At 30.6% G+C, this 22,755-nt stretch overlaps 2 protein-coding genes across 22 annotated transcripts; one reads left to right on the top strand and one right to left on the bottom strand.

The window, feature by feature from the left end:
- The first annotated feature begins 4,497 nt into the window (after window positions 1-4,497).
- On the top strand, window positions 4,498-9,060 carry LOC111280055 (transcription factor bHLH153-like). The gene is made up of 6 exons (XM_022867208.2): window positions 4,498-5,077; window positions 6,765-6,883; window positions 7,153-7,218; window positions 7,440-7,505; window positions 8,172-8,219; window positions 8,496-9,060. Exons 2-6 carry the CDS (start codon window positions 6,785-6,787, stop codon window positions 8,646-8,648), a joined length of 432 nt encoding a protein of 143 aa, XP_022722943.1. The 5' UTR covers window positions 4,498-5,077; window positions 6,765-6,784; the 3' UTR covers window positions 8,649-9,060.
- A 2,018-nt stretch (window positions 9,061-11,078) lies between these two features.
- On the bottom strand, window positions 11,079-22,191 carry LOC111279289 (BAG-associated GRAM protein 1-like). 21 transcript variants are annotated; one of them, XM_089756227.1, is made up of 20 exons: window positions 21,733-22,148; window positions 20,750-20,800; window positions 20,576-20,673; window positions 19,276-19,351; window positions 18,202-18,330; window positions 18,051-18,097; window positions 17,750-17,873; window positions 17,496-17,612; window positions 17,173-17,202; window positions 16,965-17,064; window positions 16,398-16,475; window positions 15,966-16,072; window positions 14,528-14,671; window positions 14,339-14,443; window positions 13,883-14,110; window positions 13,618-13,671; window positions 12,509-12,572; window positions 12,073-12,134; window positions 11,782-11,919; window positions 11,079-11,330 (listed from the first exon to the last, which is right to left on the bottom strand). In XM_089756227.1, the coding sequence occupies exons 1-19, from the start codon at window positions 21,919-21,921 to the stop codon at window positions 11,794-11,796; spliced, it is 1,929 nt and encodes a 642-aa protein (XP_089612353.1). In that variant the 5' UTR covers window positions 21,922-22,148; the 3' UTR covers window positions 11,079-11,330; window positions 11,782-11,793. The 21 variants fall into 21 exon arrangements, 15 of the variants coding, with proteins under 15 accessions (XP_089612353.1, XP_089612352.1, XP_089612361.1 ...); XM_089756226.1 differs by having other exon boundaries at window positions 11,079-11,307; XM_089756225.1 differs by lacking the exon at window positions 11,079-11,330 and adding an exon at window positions 11,547-11,705 and having other exon boundaries at window positions 21,733-22,147.
- Between the last annotated feature and the right edge of the window lie 564 nt (window positions 22,192-22,755).

The raw sequence follows: 22,755 nt of genomic DNA, 5'->3' as shown, positions 1-22,755 counted from the left end.
CCAATTGGGGTGTTTCGCAAATATTTTCATTAGCCTTTTTTTTAATAAAAATAATTTAACTTAAAAAATATTAAAAAATATAAAAACAATAATGAAAAAAATAAAAAAATAGAAAACAAAAATAAAAAAGAGAAGAAATAAAATGAAGCTCATTAGGGCACAAAATGACATTTTAATTGAGTTTAAAAGGTTAATATATTAAATTAAGGTATTAAAAATAATTTTATCAATTAAAAATAAAAAAATTAAGAAAAAAAATAAATAATGAAAATGTAAAAGAGAGATCATCGAATTATTATATGAACATTCAAATTGAGTTTAAAATGTTAATATCTTAAATTAAGATATAAAATGATAATTTAATTAATATAATACAGATATATATAAATATAAAATTAAATAGATAATAAAAAAATTTTAAATTATTTTTAATCAATAATATCAAATAAGCATCACTAAAAATTTTTTATAATATTTAAAAATATTCATCAAATATTAAAAAAATAAAAAAGCAAATAAAAATAAAACAAATGAATTGACGCGTGATATACATTATGTATCAAATAGGTTAAAAAAGAATTTTAAAATTTTAAAATATTAATTAAATATATAAAAGAAATAAAAAAAGAGTAAAAAAAAGAAAATACATGATATATCCTTGATATTATAGGGTCTCATAAAAGATTTTTTAAAATTTAAGAAAATTGTAAAAAATTGTAATAAAAAAAAGACAAAAAAAGAAATATTGGTATAAGGTAGAAAAATATATTTAATATCAAAATAGTTAAAACAAGTAAAAAATAGTAACAAAATTTATTAAATTAAAAATTTTTTAAAATACTAAATTTTTTTTTGAAAAGTATCATGTGGGATTTGAATTAAACTCTGTAAAAAATAAATTTTATCTAATAGATAAATTTACAATGGATCACATTTAAAAAAATTAAAATCTTTAAAAATATATTAATAAATTTAAAAAATTGAAATATTTAAAAATATATTAATAATTTAAAAAAAATTAAAAAATGAAAAAAAAATAAAAAAAAGCTATTAGTGTCACGGATTGAGAGTTAAGCTTCGACCCGTGCGGTTTCAGGATTGTGAATGCATTCATCCAGTATCTCAAATCAGTTTACTTGTCACGGTTTACACCTTTATGGGATATTGTCTGCTTTGGCCCTTTGAGCTCACAGTTTTGTCTTACAAAAGATGCCTCACAAGATAAAGGTGATATGAATCCTTATATACCTCAAAAACTTTTTTTTATATCTGATGTGAGATTTATGATTTCTCTTTGGGTTCGTGACATTCTCTCCCATCCAATCTCGTGACGTAATCGTCACGGAGGTTGGCCACTTTATCTATCTCTTTCGAAGCGTTTGACGTGGATCGAACGGTTTAATATTGATTATGATACTATTTGTTACGGGTCGAGACTTAAGCTTCAACTCGCGCGGCTTTAGGACCCGAGAATGCACTCATCCAGTGTCTCAGATTAATCTATCTATCATGATTCATATATTTATAAGATATTGTTCGTTCTGACTCTTTTAATCTTACGATTTTATCTTACAAAATATATATTACAAGATAGAAGTAATATGAACCTTTTACATATTTCAGTGACATTTTTTTATATTCGATATAAAATTTAAGACTCTTTCATAAATTCGTGACACTAATTTCATGTTGCACAATAAGATAAGGGGGGGCTTGCTGCGTTCGTTAACAAAATCTTAATAATAAATAAATACTCTAATCTATTTCCTAGAATTTCGATATCATAAATTTGGCCTCATAAAAATTTTAATGAAAATTAGATGTGAAGAGGACAATCCGCGCATCTAATCCAAAACCTAATAAATAAATAAATAAAATATATAAAATTATTTCATACATCATCGATGAAATTTTTAAAATTTCACTCTAATACCAAAATTAAAGAATTGTTATATATTTTATTAAAAATATTAAAAATAATTAATAAATTAGTATTATAAATAAAATAAGACCAAACTATATAGTTATTTTACTTTTAAAATCCAAGTTGTACACATAATAATAATAATAATAATAATAATAACTCATCCTCTCTATGTAAAGACTAATTTCATCTATTTTTAGATCATTCAAGACATTAGATTTTGGATTTATTGGTCAAATTCACTTACGAGTAAATTTTTGTCAGACTTCCATTATTAACTTGGAATGCAATTATTTCTATTTCAAACATAGTGGACAAAGGTTGATAAATATACTAAATAAAGTTTGGTTTTAATTTTTGATCTGCTACTTTAATGTTTGATTGCTAAATTTTGGTAAGGAAGTACTTTTCCTCAGTACCCCTGCGTCCTGGAAAACCTATCATGATTCAAAAATCTTTACAATATATCATTAAGCCAAATGGGGCATTATGATTTGCATAAATCATGTTTATCTAGTGAAAAAAGAAAAAAACTATATATGTGAGAATGATTAAGATAAATTCTTTCGTTGCCGATCGAGTTTAGCTCCGTACGGTGTCGGTGTCTTTTGCTTAGAGCAAATTTGTTAATATCGTATTAGATAGTATTTTAATTTTTTTAAATGATATATATTGATATTAATTATTTTGATATATCATTTTAATTTTTTTATTTAATATAAATATATTTATAAATATAAATAAATTTGTACATAATAATATTGCTAATAATTTATAAAATAAATATGTAATATTTTTAAAAATCAAATAAATAAGTTTAAAAGTATAAAAAATAATATCATCAATTTATCATGATATTTTTAAATTTTTAATTTGATCATATGATATTTAAATAAATATTTTTTATATAAATATTAAGATAAAAATAAAGAGATGAAAAAAATTTAACCTTAGATTCATAATTGTTAAATTTTAGAATTAGAGCACAAATGCTTTTTTTGATAAAGATTGAAATACTTATAAACTTTAATTGAAAAAAATAAAATTTAATAAAAAATAACTTACAATAAAACAAATAAAAAAACTCAATTTTCAAATGTTATTTTATCAATTAATTTTATTTTTATTAAATTAAAAATAATTAAATAATAAAATACAAGTTAAAAATTACAAAATATTTTTAATATCAAATAAAATAAGTCAATCCATTTAAATTCATCCGAAATCAGTAGATACTAATGAAAATAATTAATATTATTTGATATTAAATCTGATATAAAAAATTATCTTTACATATATCATGTTTTGGTATAATTAAAGTGTACTTATCGGTAAATCCATATCAAAATGAAATTAATAACATTAATTTACATAGATTATCATGGCTTGAGGTGTAATGTTCTCTTTTGCAAATAAATATATGATACGTTACTGCAGCTAATGAGGCCGGATGAGTCCGAGAGCAGTTTAAGAAATTCAAAAAAAAAAAAAAAAGGACCACTTTTACACCTGCTCCACTTATTTTAATTTGCTCCACTTATTTTAATTTCTTATTTGAAACAAAAAAGGAAAATTAAAAATTTTCTTTCTTTTAAGAAGAAGAGAAAAAATTACTTGATTAAAAACAGTTTTTAAATGTTAAAATATATTATTGATCACTTAATTTTGAGGTATTTTTAAAATGATAATCTAATTATTAAGATTTTTAATTTAATTACTAAAATTTGAGTAAATATTTTTTTATATTATCTATTAATTAATTTATAATGACGCGTTATCGTAACAATATCACATAAGTTATCTAAGTGTCACGTGATATTGTCTCATCATTTGATATACCACAAGATGAGATTAGTGATTTGTATATTCGTAACATGTAAAATATTAATATTTATAAATATATGTTATATTTTACATAAAAATAATATATCGTAATAATTCTTGTTAATATGCAAATATAAAAAAATTATTTTATTAAATTTATATATAATAATTATTAAAATTTTAAATTATAATATTTTTATATCATTTTTTAATTTTATTTATATTATATCATCACATTCTATTTTAAATTTTTAAGTTTACATGTGATATTATAAATTTTTTAAAAAATAAAATTTGGCTAATATGATAGTATCACTTACTGTTAGCTAGTATGTCATTAGTATCATTATAACGTCAACAGATTGGTAGAGAGTAATTGTTTGATTGATAAAAAACACTAAATCAAATTTTAGTGATTAAATTAAAAATTTTAATAATTTAATGATAATTAAAAAATATAATCATAGTTGATGAATGATGTAATTTAATATTTTTTATATGTAATTTTCATTTATATATTTTAATCTTCAATTATTAAAATTATTTTGTTAATTAAACAAATAGTAATTCAAAAAAGCCAAGCCAGCTAAGTTTGAAAAGAGAGTGATAGAAAAAAAAAAGGGTTAGAGAAAATGGACAATAAATCTAAGTTTAAATCAACTGCTCCATCTCTCTCTGCTTTTTTGGCTTTTTGCATGGTTGGATATTAGCTGTCAAATAAGAAAACAGGAACAAACTATTCATATTCTTTCATTTTCAAAAGTTTTCTCCCTTCTCTTTTGGTTTTTCCTTCCACACTATCTTTTTATTGCTTCAAAAAACCTTATAAAAACTCTTTCACAAACCCCATTTCATCTCCTATTCGTCCCAAAGTTTTCTTTTCCATACACACTCTGAGCCTTCAGCAGTGTTAGGTTAAGCCAACTTTTGCAGCTTTTTGGATCAAAAGAATTTTGATTCTTCATTAAAATTTTCAACTTTTTTTTTGTTTAGTAATAAAGTTTTCAACTTTTTAGACGAAAAGCTTGGAAGTTTTGGCAATAAAGTTACAGTTTTTAGCCGCCCAAAAAAAAGTTAGCTGTTTTTAATGTTTTGTTGAAGAAAAATAGAACAAAACTAACTTTTGGACTTTGGGGTGTTGATAGTTTTTGTTGAAAAAAACAAAACTAAATCATAAAGCCCTTAACTTTGGCTTTCCCTTAGAAAAGTTTTTGTTGAATTTGGGTGTTTTCTGGGGTTGGGTCTTCAAGATTTTCAAATTTCAACTTATAGCATAAGGCTTTGGATTTTGCTTTGAGCTGCTTTGGCAATGCAGACTTTATGTTCTTGGTGAGTTGCTGAAGTCGTATATGTCTTTCCTTTTGGTTTCTTTAGTTGTTCTTTTGCATTAAAGCAGCTTTTTTTTCAATGTTTTCTGATGATAATTCAACGTATATTTACTCATTAATTTAATCTTTCTGGAATGCTACTCTGTTTTCCATGAAATTGGAGTTCTTGGTTTTTTCTCTTCCTTTTTCCCCTTGAGAAGGCTTCCTTATCTGGTATAAGCATGCCGTTGCTTTGTATTTGTATACTTCAATTGAATGTTACCTTGAAAATCTTTGTTTAATCAAACTTCTGTTAAGTAAAATAATCTTGGGTTCGTTTCATTGAATTATTCTTTGGAGTTAAACTGAAGGAATAAGAAGATACAAATGTAAATTAGATGCATTTATGCTTCCTTCATGCATGATTTTTCTTTTTTCTTTTTTCCCATAAATTGGGCCCACAAAAGAACACTCATTAGTTTAATCACTCACAGAAATGATCACTGTGGTTTTTCCATATTCATTTTTATTAGTACTTGTTTTACTTGGAGCTTTTTCCTCCGTCCAGTTGATTTTTGTGCTTGACGTGATTAATCAAATGATGGTATTGGTTTGTATGTTTGTGTCTATGACGTATTGCTGGTGTGTAGACTTATTCTTATTCCATGCATTATTTATTTATGTTTGTATTTTTTCAAATTTTTAATATAAGTAGGTTACAGGGTTTTTCATTGATTCTTGCAAATGTTTTCTGTTTGTAAGCTTAAGTTATTTTAATTATGGTTTTATTGTTTTTAATTATGTTGTTGTGATTACATTAATGAATGGTATGTTTATAAAATTATATGTCTACTGGTATATGAATGGATGATTATCCGCTGACCAAGGAAGTGTATGTTTTTGGGTTTATCATATTCAAACAATGCAATGATAAAATTTTATTTTTTTAAAGGTGTGTTCTGAGAATGAGAATAAGCTCATATCTATGCTCAAATTGGATGTATTCTACCTTAGATGATTATCCGACCAAAATAAGCTTTATTGATGGTCAACTGCGGTATCAAATTTCCTCTTTGCTCTCACCACAAGAGTGGTCTTTTGCCATTTATATATGTCTGGATGCTTTTATTCAGTGTCCAAAGGCAAAGGGAACAATCACCCTTTTCAAGAAGGCCTCAAGCATTCCTATATTCTAGTTTTGGGCTTTTTTTTTTGCCTTTTAATTTCTTTTGGTTTGAATAAAAACTGGCTGAAGCATGTGAGTAACCTAATAAACTTAGATTAGAGGTTTTGTCTTCCTCTTTTTTGACTGAAACCTTCCTGTATGGGCCTTGATTGTTTTAGTTTTGCTCTTGCATTTTGTTTTGTTAAAACTTGACTAAGCTGAAAGTTGATGGAAAATACGGAAGAAAGTTTGAATCATTGATTTAATTTTGCTTATATGGATGATTTCATGTCACATTAGTAACATATCCATGATTCCATAGTTGACAATGGTCGATTAGATGATCTTTTATTATTGCATTGAATATTTTATGGTAATCATGGTCTTTCAATCATGTTAACTTACTGTCTTGGATATCTTTGATTATCCTTTTCTTGACTGTTCAACTGGCTGAATGAATTCAGATGGATGAGATTGCGAATATGCTTATTGCTTGTTATTATTTCACTGTGTGATTCTTTTTTTCTCTTTTTAACTAATGAAGAAGGGATAGAGATTGGAAAGATGATGGAAAACAAAAGGAGCCCCTGCTCTGTTGACCATAGCAGTTTCACTTCTTTGGCATCCAAGCGGCAGAAGGCTGATTTATCTATCTCCACAAAGGTTTTTAGTCTTTGTTTATATCCTCTTGCTTTAGCAAACATTATTTTCTAACTTATTTTAAGGGTCATAGTGGAAGGCATTTTGTCCCGAAGATGGTTCCAAAAGCATCTTCAGCTATTACTTATTTATTAATCATTGGTGGTGGTTCAGTTTCTAGAAATGCAGAGTTTCATCTCTTCATTTCTTCTCTATGTACTAAAATAAGTGCTTTGTAGAATGTGATGTGTTTGTTGCTAATAGTAGTCTTAATTTTCTCTTTCTGGAAACAGGATAGAAAGGAGAAGCTTGGTGAACGCATTGTCGCTCTGCAGCAGCTTGTTTCACCGTATGGAAAGGTACATTTGGCAATTAATTATTTACATTGGAGTGGCAACACTTATACTTTAGGCATTTGTTTCTGGTGGAGATTGGGTTGAAAGTCAAGTCTAATATTTTTAATCCGCTAAAACTTGAATGGTGATGCTATAGTGATTGGCTTTTAAAGAAGTGGCCTTCCAACAAAAAAAATGGAGTTGTCTATCTTGCTATAACTGAAGCTCTGTTTGGCTGGTTGCAGACAGATACAGCTTCTGTCCTCCTGGAGGCAATGGAATACATCCAATTTCTTCATGAACAAGTTAAGGTTGTTTTTTTTTCCCTATTTTACTTAAATTATCCTTGCATGCCTATTGGTACTAATTGCAAATTTTAAAGGCATTCTTATAAAGATCAGCAATCACAAATTCCATTGAATATACTGCCTAGATTTGTCCAGATTGTTGGATTAGGCATAAGGTCTGTTGATTTATTTTCAAATTGAAAAATTCAACCTGGGACCTTTGACAGTTACAGTCTTAGTCTGGCATTGAACTTTTGAACAATTTCAGCTTACAATTTTAAGAGATTCAAGCTTTGACCAACCTCAAAATGTCCAGGAGGAGCTCTTGGTCATTCAGTGTGTCTCACCTCTTATTTTGGACTTGGCAAATTTTAAAGGGAAAACAGTAGTGAATATGAAATAAAAGAAAAGGGGAGAGTGAAAAATGAAAGAAATGCATTTTTTTTCCGTTTTAAAGGTCATTGGAACATCATTAATGGCGATGACTAAGTGTGCAGTGATATGGTATTTGAGTCAGAATTTGAATCAGGGTATTTGGAATTTATCTCCCTGGTGCTTGAAAACATGTGTGTCACTGGATTTTTTCTTTTTTTCTTTTTTTTGTATATGCAGGGAAACTTGCTGTTATTTGTATAAATGGCAAATGTAACTTTAAATTTCTTGGCTTTTGTGTTTTCGGGGTGGTTTCAGGTGTTGAGTGCTCCATATCTCCAAACCACACCAACAAATAATATGCAGGTGAGCATTAAATGGACCCAGGTACACAGAAATTATGATATGTAACATGAAGACGATCCAACTAGCATCTTCCCTGGAAGATAAAAGCTTTTTAAAGATCACTTTTTGTAATGTTCGAAAAAATAACTAGATCTTTACAATGCCTCTGGAGAACCCTAACAATTTGGTTTGATATCTGTGTTGTTCAAACACCTGTTATGTTGACACACTATATAGACATTAATTAGGGAATCATAGTTTGAAACATATTTTAAAGGGATTTGATTTTTCTTCCAGGATGTAGCGCATTATAGCCTGAGAACCCGAGGTTTATGCCTTGTTCCAATCTCTTGTACCGTTGGAGTTGCTCGCAGCAATGGTGCCGATATTTGGGCTCCCATCAAGACCACATCTCCGAAATTTGATGGGGCCATCTCACAATTCAATTAACATTTTATTTCACAGCAACTGGCAGACTTTGAAATTCACTAGAATTGGTTTAGAAGGTAACCGACTTACTATTGAACGCACGAAAATTTCCCAGGCTGATGCAACTTTGTAACAGAAATTTATAGTGATGATGCACTAAGAAAGGATGGTGGTAGGCAAAGTTATTAGTCTTTGATTGCGAGAATTTTTTATCTAAATGCAGTCCTGCACCTTTCTCGTTTTAAGCCGGTGCCGGGGGAACAAGCTGCATTCAAGCTATTCAATTATAAAAACTTCTTGCTCTCTCCTGATCATGTCATGTAAAATGTATATTGATGAACATGAGTTGAATAACTACTTTAAATTGTATCTATTAATATAGGTGGGGAAATCCATGGTTAATATAGCTGTCCTGTCTCTTTTTGAGGAATCATTATGGGTTCATACATTATTGCCTCGCTAATTAAGACTTGTGCTCAAAGAATGTGTGGGTTTCAAATTGTTGCAAATTTACTTTGGGAACCAAATAGTATGATTTTCTTGGTCTTTTGCTTTAATTTGGAGAAGAGTGATTCGAGCTTTTTTTTTTTTTTTAGTTGGGGAACGGGGATTAGAATCTTGTTTTTGAGTAGAAAGATCATGCATCAATTACTGAGTCAAATAATGTTTGAATGCATAATTTTGCTCTTTAAATAAGGGATCATGCAGGAATCAATGAATCAAAACACTTTGATGTCTTATTCATTAATTTTTTCGCGAAGGGTTCGCATGTTGTTAATTGTAAAAAATTTATGACCATAGAGGGAATAATTAGGGTTTTAGGAGCTGCTTTCGATGATCTCCAACTGCTCATAAAAGAAACTAAGAAACTAGTTAGGGGTGTTAGGGGTGTAAATAAATAGATATTTTGATGAATTGTTTGTAAATATATTTGATTTTTATTCAATTATATTCATTAATTAAATTTTACAAATGATTTTGAATATCATTTTTATAATTATTTATTAAACAAACATAACAAAAATAAAAATTTATTTAATTCATTTATAATTATGAATAAGTTCATTTAATGTTGTAAATAAGTCTGATTATAATTTATTTAAACGTTTAAAAGTAAATAACTTTAACGTTTATTATCTTTTAACATTTTATAAGTTATTATATAAAATTTATATCACTAAAAATTATACATGACATAGAATAAAAATTATCTTTAATTTTTTAAAAATATTATTATGAAATAATTTGTGTTTAAAAATAAATGTTTAACTAAGTTTAAATGTAAGAATTTGAAAAATGAAAAGTTTACTTGAACGTCATCCTCGTATCGGTACAACAATTAAAATAAGAGGAAGAACGAATTTATAAATAACCTTTGCCAACCACTCACCAAGCTAAAGTGACTAAATTTGAAAAATCGGCAGCGTTGGCTCACTTGATGATTGGCTTTAATAAGCTATAATTTCCTTATATTGGGTTTTGAGCCTTTTTGTTTAAATAGAAGTATTATTTTTTTTTTTTTTTGTTATTCTCAATTGATACAAGTAAAAAACACGTAATGAACTCGTGTTTGATTCAAAATTTGATAAACATAAGCGAATTGAGTCTGAACATATAATTTTAAATTTGATTAAAAACTCGCTTTTGTTCAACTCATCAAAATTAAGGAATCAAACTTGAATAAGTGAGATTTTAGCCAGATTATTTACAGCCCTAAAGCCAGCTAATGTGCTAGTGTGGGGGTTGCCCTGCTGAAGTAAGCCTAGCCTCTCAAAACAGGGATACAATGTGAAAGTCATATTTGGAAAATGGATTTAATTTTGAATGTTCTCTTTGAAATACATTCACATTATCAGAGAAGTGAAAAACGATCTGAATTGGCAGCAGAGTAAAATTCGACGAAGGCATTAATGAACAGTTTAGATTTTGTCCTGCTGGTTGTAGGTCAAAGTTTTCAACTCTGATGTTGAAAGTTACTGGCAGCTGCAGTTTGCCGGTTGTGTAATGAATGCGTTCATCAAGGCATTTTCTTCATCAGTTGATCTGAATCTTGGACCACCATCAACAGGCATTCAGGCACAACTGCCCAAACGCTTTCAGGTTGACAATTTTGGTCACTGACACCGACAATGGCACCAGCCATGGGTGGATGACCTGTGATAATTACCACCTAACGTACACAAAAGTCTAAAAGACAAAGTTCACAACCAACACTCTGTAAAGACATCCTTTAAAAGCCAGTTAGCCACACATCTTCGTCAAGGGTTGTTAGGTTTTTTTGCCTGTCTATATTTGCTGATCTTCTAACATAAAGGATCACTTCAATCAGGACGGTCATGATCTTATGAGTTTAGGCTTTTTTTTTTACCCGACCTAGGAATATCACTTGTAATTTTTATGCAATTAACTGATTATAATTTAGCATTGTATAAGATTTATGAGATTTAAAAATAATGATGAACTCTAATTCCTTCTTGTGATTAATTAATTGCAGGATGGAATAACCAGACAGGAAATGTTATAAAAAATCATAAATTCGAATGCTCTCACTCATTTCTCGATATCACTAAAATGAAAAATGCCCATATACTCCACCCTGAAGAACATAAGAGCATTGCTGTTTGCCTGTTTGCCTGTTTGCTACCACCGTATTAGTAGAAGCTTTGCAGCAAGCCACAGGCTGAATCATGCCAATCAAATTGGCTGTCAAATTTCAAAGATTGAACAACAAAATAATAAATATAACTAATTAACAATTGAAAAAGAAATCATGATACTCTTGTATTTTTATTTACACATAAATTAAGAAGAAACAGTGAACGGGGCTTTCACTCCCCTTAAGGTGGCATTTAACACAGTATTCAAATATCAGCGTCTGTAATTTTTTTATTTATTTCCAAATTATGACATTTTTTGTCAAGAAAAAAGGATAGATATTCATTGAATATGAAAATTAGCGTTGGCATTAGACCATTAGATGGGAAAATACATTATTAAAAGAACATCCCCTCCTTCCCTTCTAAGGACACTGGGTTAAGTTACATTATACCAAGGTCATTGCAAAAAACCTTGATAGCTCTACATAAATGGATATTAGATTAGACATTTTGAAAAAAAAAAGAATTATATAATAAAATCAGAAAAAAAAAATTACCCGAGTTTAGTGCTAGCTGATATCTTGAACAACTGAGGGTGAGGGTGAGGATGAGGAGTTATTGGTTTCACCACCGGCAATTCGTGTCTTGATGTACGAGCGGGCAACATCCAACGTCAACTCCACCTCTTTCTTATACTGCACAGAAAGACAGTAAAATGTTGAAAATTCAACCTCTTGGATATTTGAGGCTAATTTACAAAAGAAGAAAAGAGAAGGCTTTTAAAGAATGGAATTCATCAATACGATCAGTGAAGCCAAAGACTATAGTTCAACTATAGCTATACCAACCTCATTGATAGCGCCCGTTCTGATTTTTGATTGCATCACGCACCATTTCTTAAAATGAGCACCTGTAGAAATTGAATCACCCCATGGTAAAATTCATTAATGTTTAGATAAAGAAAATATAATGTTTCAAACTAGGACACCTAATGGTGAAGGATCCTCTCCAGATGTTCGCTACTTTCACCGACACATTTACTTTTAAATAAATCAAGGGTCAAAATTTGTCCACTTTGTTTTCCCTTTTTTAGTTAGTTTTCATCTATCTCCCTATTCTATTTAAGGCCATCAAAATTCAAGCAGTCATAGATTAACTCCAATGTACGCTAATCACCTTAGGATGGGAGAGGGCCACCTCCCATTTTATGGCCCAAGAACCAATGTATCTCCATATGTACTGCAAAAAAGTTTGTCAAGAGATAAAAGCCAACAGAAAACCTACCCACTTTTATATCTAAAACAGATGAATTTTCACCATTGATCTCCACACACCATCGACAATGAACCTGATCCAGCAAAACTAAAATGATGTCACTGATAATCTAGAAGCTTATAGATAAATAATAGCACAAAAACATGAGACACATACAACCCCTCACCCCTCACCCAACACACACACAGACACACACACACACACACACATATGTAAATAAGTAAATGGTAAACCACCAAACTACAGCACATCACAATATAATATCAAAGCATATAAGCCATCAATACTATATTGGTCTAATCTTCATTGTACTGGAATATCTGTAGCTGTTGCCTGTTGGCAAGATAGTGACCAGATAACCTGCAAAATGGGTCTGCTTGTATCTGACAGATCTGGCCGCTCATTAAAATATGACACTATATCAGGCTATAGCACATTTAGTGCGTGGGAGAGCTTTTGCACTTTGGTTTGCCTTCTTTTATTCCACACTCGATATCAGCTGGGGAATTACAGGCAAGGTGAGAAGGTAGATAGCAGATTATGACCAATACCAGTGAGGGTGATATGCAAGTAAGTGGATGAACAAACACATGCAATAAAAGCCAGCAAGTGGAATAATGTGGCCGTTTTCAAAAGGACAGTGCCTTCTGCAATGAGCTGCAGTTTCCTTCTTGATTTGGGTTAGGTAATGATATGTTTGGGCTGTACCTTTGGGACAGCTAAGCTGATGAACATCCATAATTCTAATGTTAGTTATGATTGCAGTACCTATTTTTTTTGGGACAGATACAGAATGCATATGATAGTAGCAAAGATTTCAGTAAAAGGATTAATCTGTTTTCTTTTCCTCAAATTATAGGACAATAAATTGGGGGGGGGGAGGGATTTGTAGTAAGTAACCGTCCATAGTTATTTGAGACGTTTGTTGTGGTCAGAGATGAATTTATTTATTTATTGGAGTGAGAGAAATCTCATCAACCAGAAAATAATGAGAGAAGAACAAAATTGATTGCAGAGCTATTGACTAGACTACACGGACCCTGCGCACAACAAAGTGTCCATGGGATCTACAACAATATATTTCAAACCCATAAGCAAGATGTCCAGTTAATATTTACCTCAAAGTAGGAGCCAAATGGAACATCATGTGCCTGTTGTACAGTTTCAAAAACCTACACGAAGAGAGAAAATTGACTAAATTCAAATAAACAATACAAACATAGAATATACAAGAAAGATGCAAAATAGTCAACTGTATCACAAGCAATGAATTTTTTACTAAGAAAGTGAGGCAACTTTAAGTTTACTAAAAGATGGAAAACACTAGAATCAATGTTATTAGTGAATAAAAATTCACAAAACGTATAAGAAAAGAGGTCATACAAGCTTTTTCTTATCTTCTGATAAAACAGAATGCTGATACTCTGTCATGGCAGTGTCTGGAGGGCACATTGGGTTGATACAAATGGATCTGAATGTTATCTCTCTAACTTGACCATCATATTCATCTGCAGAATGCCACTGTCCCATCTGAAAGTAACTTAGCAGAGTGAGTAAAAACTTCCAGTTCATCCATAGTGAGGGAAAATTTCCGGGGAAGATTACCACTATCTATGAGGGAAAAAGAGTCAAGTTGATGGCATCCATAATTTTGGAGATGTTTAAAGTGAGTAAAAGTTAATTAAAATTTCAGTCTTTTTCTATCCATTTCCCAGTTAAAACTCAACAATTGCATTTTACAAATCAAGACAAATGCATATAAGCATAAATGCACAATGAAATGAAAGGCATATTTAACAGAATAACCATGGAGGAATAGTAAAATGATCTTAGGCTTACATTAAGATTTGTATCCTTCCGTGTTGAACGATATTCATTTGTGAAACTAGAGTCATCACTTAATAATAAATTATTAAACTGCTCAGCGGTGCATGGAAATACATCCTGCAGGAAACATTCATGAATCATATATATAACAATTCACAAACTAATAAAACCCGAAAAGGCAGGAAAAGGGATAATGCATACATTGTAGATACCAACAAGAACCTCTTCCTTAATAAAAGCTTGTAGTTTTTCAGTTTTAGATGCATTATCTTTTGGAGCCTTAGCTTGCCTTCTACTACCTCTAATAGAGCTACTGTGTGCACGCAATTCTGATTCTGCTGTCTCCTATATAACATCAAAATAAATCGAATAAAAATTTGCTTCTTTTGATCAATCAGTTCAGAGGGAAAAATGTTAAGCATAAATACAAGCAAGCAAGGCTGAGACCAGAATACAGGAATTATTATGGATCAAAAGGTGTCCTTTTTCCCTAGCAAAATTCGCATCATCAACAATTATCCACACTGACATTTTATATTTTCTAAATAATGCTATATTTTGAAGAAATTCCAACATCTGTATTAAGTTAGAAAAAGAAAAGAGGTTAGTCAACATTACTTCAAACAAAAAATTAAGGGTCGCCATTACATGTTGGCATGCTATGAAAAGAATCTTTCTCTATTGGTCCTCCATGAATAATTACAGTCGAAATAAACCAATTCAACCAAAACATTATCAGTTAAAACCATATTTGACAAAGTTCAGCAATTCTTTGATTTCCTTGAAGTTCAAAATCCTCAGATCTTCACATAGTTTTCCTTTACATTCTCATATCATTTCTTGCTTTTGTGGACACAAAAGCAAGTGGCAAAAGCAACAACTAAAGGAGCTTTTGTTATATTTGCATTCACAACCAATTATATTCACCCATCACATTCTCATGGATCCAACCATATGACTTTGTATTTCTGAGTAGGTGAAACACATCATAGAGGCATCTTACAGGTTGGAACAGTGTCCCCTAACACTATAATATCAGTTAAGGACTTCTTTTTACCATTCAGCTTTTACAATTTCTCTAACCACATATTCCCAACATGTTCTTGCTTTCTTTTACATTTTTCATCCTACTCCTCACTGTACAATCCAGCATTTCCCTACTCCTTAGCCTATAAAACTATTTACTGCACTAACATTTTCCAATCTCCTATCTCCTTTACCACCTTCCTTCCTTGAGCTCCGATAGTATTGCCAAGTTCTCTCCAATTCCCTCTCATGCACAACTCTTTGGTTTTCATCCAATTTTCAATCAAGTACCTATTACAGAACAAAGTACTTATATATGGCTGCTTCAATATGCATTAGCAATTAAATTCTCTTTTATCTCTCTCAACAGATGGCAAAAACAGTGTGAATAATATCTTTTCAAACTCAATACTAAATGAATATTAAACCCTCCATGTTTGGCCGGTAAGAAAAAAATTTCAGCCACCAAATTTTTGCTTTTTCTAAGGATGAGAAGAAAACTTGCTGTTCAAAATAGTAATCAAATAATTAAGACTAAAGTTCAGCAAAAGTTAGAGATAAAACAAAAGAATCAAAGAATAATTCACAGATCACAGAGAACAGGCAAGAAAACCTTCTTCTCAGCTTCCAACATTCCATGGTAGTTCTTCATTGCACGCTGTAATGCTCTAAGTGCATTGTTCCTGTTCCAAAATGACGCAAATTTATACCTGACCCTACCTGAAATCAGCAAAAGAAAAATAATAGCAACATAAACACGCTTTTACTCAATTCATGCTAAAACCGGAATCTCACTCCCGCAAAATAGGATTCTTCCTAATGTTGTAATAAACTAAATTTGATCTTTAAAGGAAAAGATCTCTGAATGCATAACTGAATAGATAGGGGGAAAAACTGAGTAAGACATCAATCTCTGAATGCAGGAGAATGAACGATATAAGAAACATAGCCTAGCTGTTGAGCATTTTTTTTTTGAAACATAGCAGTTGAGCAGTTTTAAGTCATATGCATTGAACTTCATCCTCTTCACAACAGAAGTACCAACATTGATGACAGTGCCACATTTGTTTATTCTGTAGTTTTGCCAACTGAAACACGTCTAGAGGCTTTTCTCTCTTCTTTTCTGTTCAACAAATACATTCTTGTTTCCACAGTCAAAAAACCCTTTCAGCCAATTAATGAAGGAGAAATCCTTGAGAAACAAATATGCATCTAAGACTTATCCATTTAAAACAACAAAACAGAATTTTCCCTCGATGATGTTTTTTGAGCTCATATTAAGAATAAAATTTTAATGCAGTACCATCAGAAGTAGGAGACAATCCCAATATGAAAAATGAAAATCATCTAAATGCTAGTACATTGAACATAAATTGTCCCTATAAAGCAGCAAAAACCTCACATTTGCTAAATTCAAGTTGACATCAATAAATCACACCAAACCAGGAAAGGACATAAAATTTAAAGAATAATTTGTAAATGATGATCTTTGTATCACGTTGATGGTAAAACTGTAATTACTGAGGTGTAATTCTCTTTTAGTTCAAAATCTTAAAAAATAAAAATCTTTCAGGCTTCCAAGCATTTAGGATAAAGAATTTTAGTCACTCACCATCAGGGCTCCCTAATGGAGGTACACCATGCCCACCAGCACCCATCCGAAGGATAATTGTTATTGCAGGATTAATGAATGCATGCTGACTCCTACGAATCTGCATAAACCAAATGAAAATTACAAGCATAAAAACATTTAAAATTCTCTCCAACATGTCACGAAACTAACTTTAAGAAGTACCGATCAGAAGAAAAACAAAGTATACCTCATCTATATCCCCAAACGGTATTACCACCTGTTATGTAAACAAAAATTGTTAAGAATTGAACAACTGAACATATCTTTTCATTTTATAAAACCATAAAAAATGTCACATCTATACAATATCTTTTACTATCTTTTTACAGTTTAATCTTATTTCCCTTTAATGAAGGATGAGGATGAGGAGATTTTAATGTGTAAAACTGTACATGTCTCTGGATTCTACTGTTGGTAAACTCACTATTAATTTCAGCATATCTTTTGAAGAGGTTACCAAAATTTAATAGGTTAAACCTGGGTAAATTATGCACCAAATGGCAAGCTAACCTTCATTTGTTTGGAGAACACATTAGAATGGAAACAGATGTGCCATGCAGAGACATACATACGACCATGGTACAAGAATGATCTCTCAAGTGCACATGAATAACTATGCTCCACAACCTGAAAGAAACCATCTGTTAACCTGTGGCTTGAAAAAAATTATGTATTGCAAAGAACTCCTATTTTTTAATCTAACCATATCATGCCTAATTTATTTATAAATAAATTTTGTTAAAAATACATTTTATGAAACTTGCCTCATCTGGAAGGAGGTCAAATATTGTCTGTAAAGGCCCTGGCTTTTGATGAACCACTGTAGGCCCTTGTTTATCTAAAGTAATCCTTCTTCGAGCACTAGCTCCAGCATATCCATTTATACCCCTGTCAGCAAAAGCTTTCAAACTATCAATGACAATAAACACAAGGCCACCAGTATTTTTCATTAAGTGAGACTAATATAGGAAAAAAATTAGCATAACTTAACACAATTATTTTCATTTTCAGTAGAAATATATATATATATATATATATATATATATGAGAAGCTGCAAGATATACCTGGAACAATTCACAGGGAGTTTTATTGTTTTAATATGTAGACAAACCTGAAAAGCAGTAAAGCCTTTTATTGATCATTATGAGAAGTAAGGATTAATGTAAAGGAGCCAGAAAAATAAGATAAATACAGAACCTAGGAATAAAAGATCACCTGTCCAGATGAGCTATCTAATGTATGCCATAATGCGGTATTTTGAGTTTCACTTTCAACTGGAACAGTAACTGAACCAAGTACTGCACTCTTCCAAATTATATCCCAGTCATATATTGTCACATTTATCTGCCAAGAGGAGTGGGAAGGATTCTGTTAGACAAACTGTGCCACAAAGGAAAATAAAAAGGACTGTTAATGTAGCTGTCTTCATTTATTTTATCTCTTATAAATGCTTCCTTTATTGAATTACTCTATCTCACTTTTTTTCACATAATTATGCAAGTGACTACTCAAATTACCGTAAATAAAGTTCCCTTTGATCACAAAGCCAAGAATTAGAAGAGAAATACTAATGGATATATTATTAGGACATTCATGATACATGGCTTTGAACAGCAAAGATATAATCATAATTTGCAGCAGCAACTTGGTAGAAACAAGTGAATGTAAAAATTGGTACAGCCAGGGATCTAAGTATAAGTCCTCTATAAAATCGCTCCTTTATAGTATAAATGATGCTTAAAGAATTTTGAACAATTTATTCTAAAGCATGGTTGATATTCATTATGTAAAAGCTCCATCAAGACAGAAATAAAAAGTTTTGAAGGGTGTTATATGTAGAGAAAGACAAAATAACAATAGAGACCTGGTTTCTCTCCACCAGTATGAGACTAGGCACACGAGCTTCCACATGAAATGCATATCAAAGAATATAAAAGAATGAAAAGTGCATATTTTTTTAACAAAGCCTTAGTCTCCCTCCAACACTTGGAAGAAAAAATTATTCCAACCGTCATACATCTCTAGGTTAAGACCCTACTTCAAAAGCTGTATGCTTCGGGTAATCCAAAAAAACTTAGTTTGCCTCAAGAATGACAACAGAATTTGCATCAAAGCAAGAAGACTATGATAATGCTTCTTGCTGGTGATAAAATATTTTGATTTAAATCAAAAGCACATGAAGTTAAACTGGACTCAGTGGGTGGTATAGAGCATGCATATTCCACAAAGAAAGCAAACTGAAAAATGTCCAAATGCCTGTCTAAAACAAGAATAAATTATAACAGAAACCTGGACAGGAAGCTCATCTACAGAGAAATCAAACTCCTCTCCCCACATGGGGTTTCTTGAAGCAGGGACCATTGAACTGCAACAACAACACAAGTAAATTCTTAAGAAATGTGACACAATACAGGTATTATATATTTCTTATAAAAATATTTAAAAAAAAAAAAAGAGGACCTATTCCGAAGTACAAAGGTGTATATCCGGCCATTTATGACTTCTCCAGATACAGCATGGTGGAAAAGAACTGGAATTATTATTCTGTCCAACTATATAATTTCAAGAACGGAATGTGTAACATATATTGTTTTTTCTCCAGTTCATGTAAACATCTATGACATAATATTATTAATATCACAGTCTCTAAGACTAATGGATCCAAACAACAAAAACAACTCCGTCCTTTAACCATCAATCCTTAACTCTTTCACTAGTTTTACTTCGTATGAATTCCCTATTTGTTCTTAAACCAACAGATTTCAGAAGAATTTCCATGCACCATAGTTGAAATTTCATGAACCCAATATGAACAAGGAAAATCATTCACGCATGTGTAATGCATAAGGCTAAGAACTTTACTTTTTCCCAAATGTTAACTATTGTTAAGTACTACTGTCCACTTTCATTTTTGTTTGAAGACCAGTGTTGTTGCTTAAATATAATTACTATATAGGCATTTTGAAGACTTCTTAGAGTACTAATCATGTCCATCTGCAAGCACAAATGCCATGGAATATCATTTACAAAAGCCCTAGACTATTCATAACCTCCCACTTGTAAAATCTAAATAAACACTACAGACATAAAAGCACCATAATTTGAAGTCATAATCACAAGCCTATATGATATAAATGTTAAAAAACCCCCAAAACAGTAGCTGTCTATTTACCTTAATAACACTAACCTCAAATACAAATGACACTTTTCCCTTAAAGAACCAAAAATGCAACTACAGATGTAAAATCTTGAACAAACAAAAAATTTGAAAGGTGAAGTTAAAAAATAGATTTAAAAAAAAAAAAAAACTTATGATCAAGTAACTGGTAAGCGGCAACCATAAATGCTCTAAAGCCAAAACAAACCAATATACAAGGTGTGATGGTACTAACCATAACAAGGACACAAAAAGTACTGTGTTACTATAACGCAAGCAAATGTTGCTTTTCTTGCGAGTACTTCTCATGTATGCTATCTGTATAGCTTACTTATAATCATAAAAAACTAAATCTTAGATGACCAAATATTGCTAAAAAAATTACAAGTCATCAACCTTCAGAAGTTAGCACTGCAAATGAAATCAACTAACCTGAATCTCTTTTCAGAACCACAAGTAATGATAGCATAAGGATCTGATGTGCCATTCAAGTTTGCACCAATGAGATTCTTAGCAGCTAGCAATTCCACCTTAAAAACAAAGCAAAAACAGTCTCATGTGGGATTCAAAACAAGACTCATTAAATGAAATAAGATCCCAACATACCTTGATTAGATATGGAGAATTGGTCTGAAGATCTCCTTTCAACTGGACCATCTACAAAATAAGTGCACAACTGCATGTCAAAGAAGTGGAAAATTACTCCGTGAAAAGAGCACACATAACATTGTGTACTACAATAGAATAAGATTGAAAATACTCGTGTTTACAGATGGCATTGAACTAAACAGCTATAGTAGTGCATTTAATGGACAGTATCAAATAAACCAAGAAGTGTGATGCCAAGCAGATTTTTTTGCCCTTTATCAGAGGAAACTCTGACAAACATCAATATCTCACGTTCTTGCAAATTTTACCAGCAATAAATAATAGCCAACATAACAAGCAGAAACTAAGCAATTTTCCACTATGTAGGGATCATATTGCACATTGTACCCTATGCAAGCCATATTGCCTAAAAAAGAACCTTTTATTTCTAAAAAAAAAATTGCATACAATTATATTCCAGTAATAATCAAATAAAACCCCCCAAAAAAGAAACTCACAAAGAAAATTATCACTAAGAGACATGACATGAACTTCACTTAAAAAAATCAATAATAGAAAGGGCTTAAAATTTACATTAATAAAAAAACGGAAGAGTTCTAGATAGATAAGAAAAACAAGATTAAATTCTTACTAATCAAGGAAAAATATCCACAAAAATTCAATCCGAAACCAAAACTAACAAAATTAAGAAATAAGTAACTAAATTGACATTGACTCGATGAGATCATTAACAAAAAATTTTTTTTTTGAAAAGTTAGCAAAAAAAGTTAAAAAAAATATAGTAATTGTTACTCAGTGAACAAAAAATCCTGCAAAGATCACCAAAACACACACACACACACAAAGATGTGAATTTGCTTTCACTTAATGTCATCATCTACAAGAAAAATCCATAAACAAATAAATTCAAAACAATAAAACAATAAAAACCGACTTAAACAAAGAAAATTTTCTTAAAAAGAAAAAGTAAAAAAATTGACCTTGTCTTTATCGTCAAGAATTCCATCAGCAGAATTCACCAGAACCTGCGATCGATCACCTCCGCGGCCATCTCCGCCTTTGAATGTAAAAAACCAATAAGAAACGATAACGAACACCGACGCCGCCAGCGCCACTTTGACCTCCCACCAAGAAGGCACCAAATACTCCACCACCGCCGTTTTAATCATCACAAATATATTTGTTTAAGAATCCTTCTTCGTTTATTTCCGTAATTATTATTTCTATAAAATCAAATTAAAAGAATTTAAGCAACAATTTGGTTAGAATTTGAAAGGGTTTAATTTTAGGGTTCTTTGATTTGTAATTTTGTACAGAGAAAAAAAAAAAAAAAGGTTGGAAACAAGCATTTTGTATTTTGGGAGAGAGTCAAATATGGAGACCGTTGGAGTGTTGAATGGCTTGCCAGTTAACACCTGGAAAGAATCGTTATTGGATTTTTAATGACGTAAATACTGTTATTTTTTCCTATAATTACAGAGAATGTGTGCGGTTTTATTTTATGGTTTCGGTGAGACCGAGAAAGGCTGTAAATGAATAGAGTTGAGCTGATTTTTTTTTTAATTTAAATTTAGTTTAATTAAAAATTAATGAATTTATAAATGAACGAATTTTTAATAAATTTGTTTTTTCCTATAATTACAGAGAATGTATGCGTTTTTATTTTATGGTTTCGGTGAGACCGAAAAAGGCCGTAAATGAATAGAGTTGAGCTGATTTTTTTATTTAAATTTAATTTAATTAAAAATCAATGAATTTATAAATGAACGAATTTTTAATAAATTTGATAATATATTTTTAAATTCAATTCGATTATTTTTATCGAATTTTAATCGAACACAACAAACTCTTGCTTCAAATCCTAATAATGAATTTAATACTCATTATAGCCCATGATCGAAACCCACGACCAATAAGTGAATTGACTTGCTGACTTTTAAATTTTTACTATTGATATATGCAAAAAGAAGCGATAAAAGATGAAAATTTATCGACTTAACGTA

This window comes from Durio zibethinus, chromosome 27, assembly GCF_047325235.1.
Source record: "Durio zibethinus cultivar Kanyao isolate XHJ-2024 chromosome 27, ASM4732523v1, whole genome shotgun sequence".
Taxonomy (NCBI): domain Eukaryota; kingdom Viridiplantae; phylum Streptophyta; class Magnoliopsida; order Malvales; family Malvaceae; genus Durio; species Durio zibethinus.
Note: the sequence above shows the minus strand (reverse complement) of the source record. Positions and strands in the feature narration are given on the sequence as shown.

Excerpts from the sequence above, each read along its gene's own strand:
- LOC111280055 (XM_022867208.2), top strand. The coding sequence starts at position 6,785 with ATGATGGAAAACAAAAGGAGCCCCTGCTCTGTTGACCATAGCAGTTTC. Across the intron at positions 7,219-7,439 it reads TTGTTTCACCGTATGGAAAG|ACAGATACAGCTTCTGTCCT; the intron begins GTACATTTGGCA and ends GGCTGGTTGCAG. Across the intron at positions 7,506-8,171 it reads TTCTTCATGAACAAGTTAAG|GTGTTGAGTGCTCCATATCT; the intron begins GTTGTTTTTTTT and ends GGGTGGTTTCAG.
- LOC111279289 (XM_089756227.1), bottom strand. The coding sequence starts at position 21,921 with ATGATTAAAACGGCGGTGGTGGAGTATTTGGTGCCTTCTTGGTGGGAG. Across the intron at positions 19,352-20,575 it reads GGTTCTGAAAAGAGATTCAG|TTCAATGGTCCCTGCTTCAA; the intron begins GTTAGTTGATTT and ends TTGTTGTTGCAG. Across the intron at positions 18,331-19,275 it reads TAGATGAGCTTCCTGTCCAG|ATAAATGTGACAATATATGA; the intron begins GTTTCTGTTATA and ends TCCTCTTGGCAG.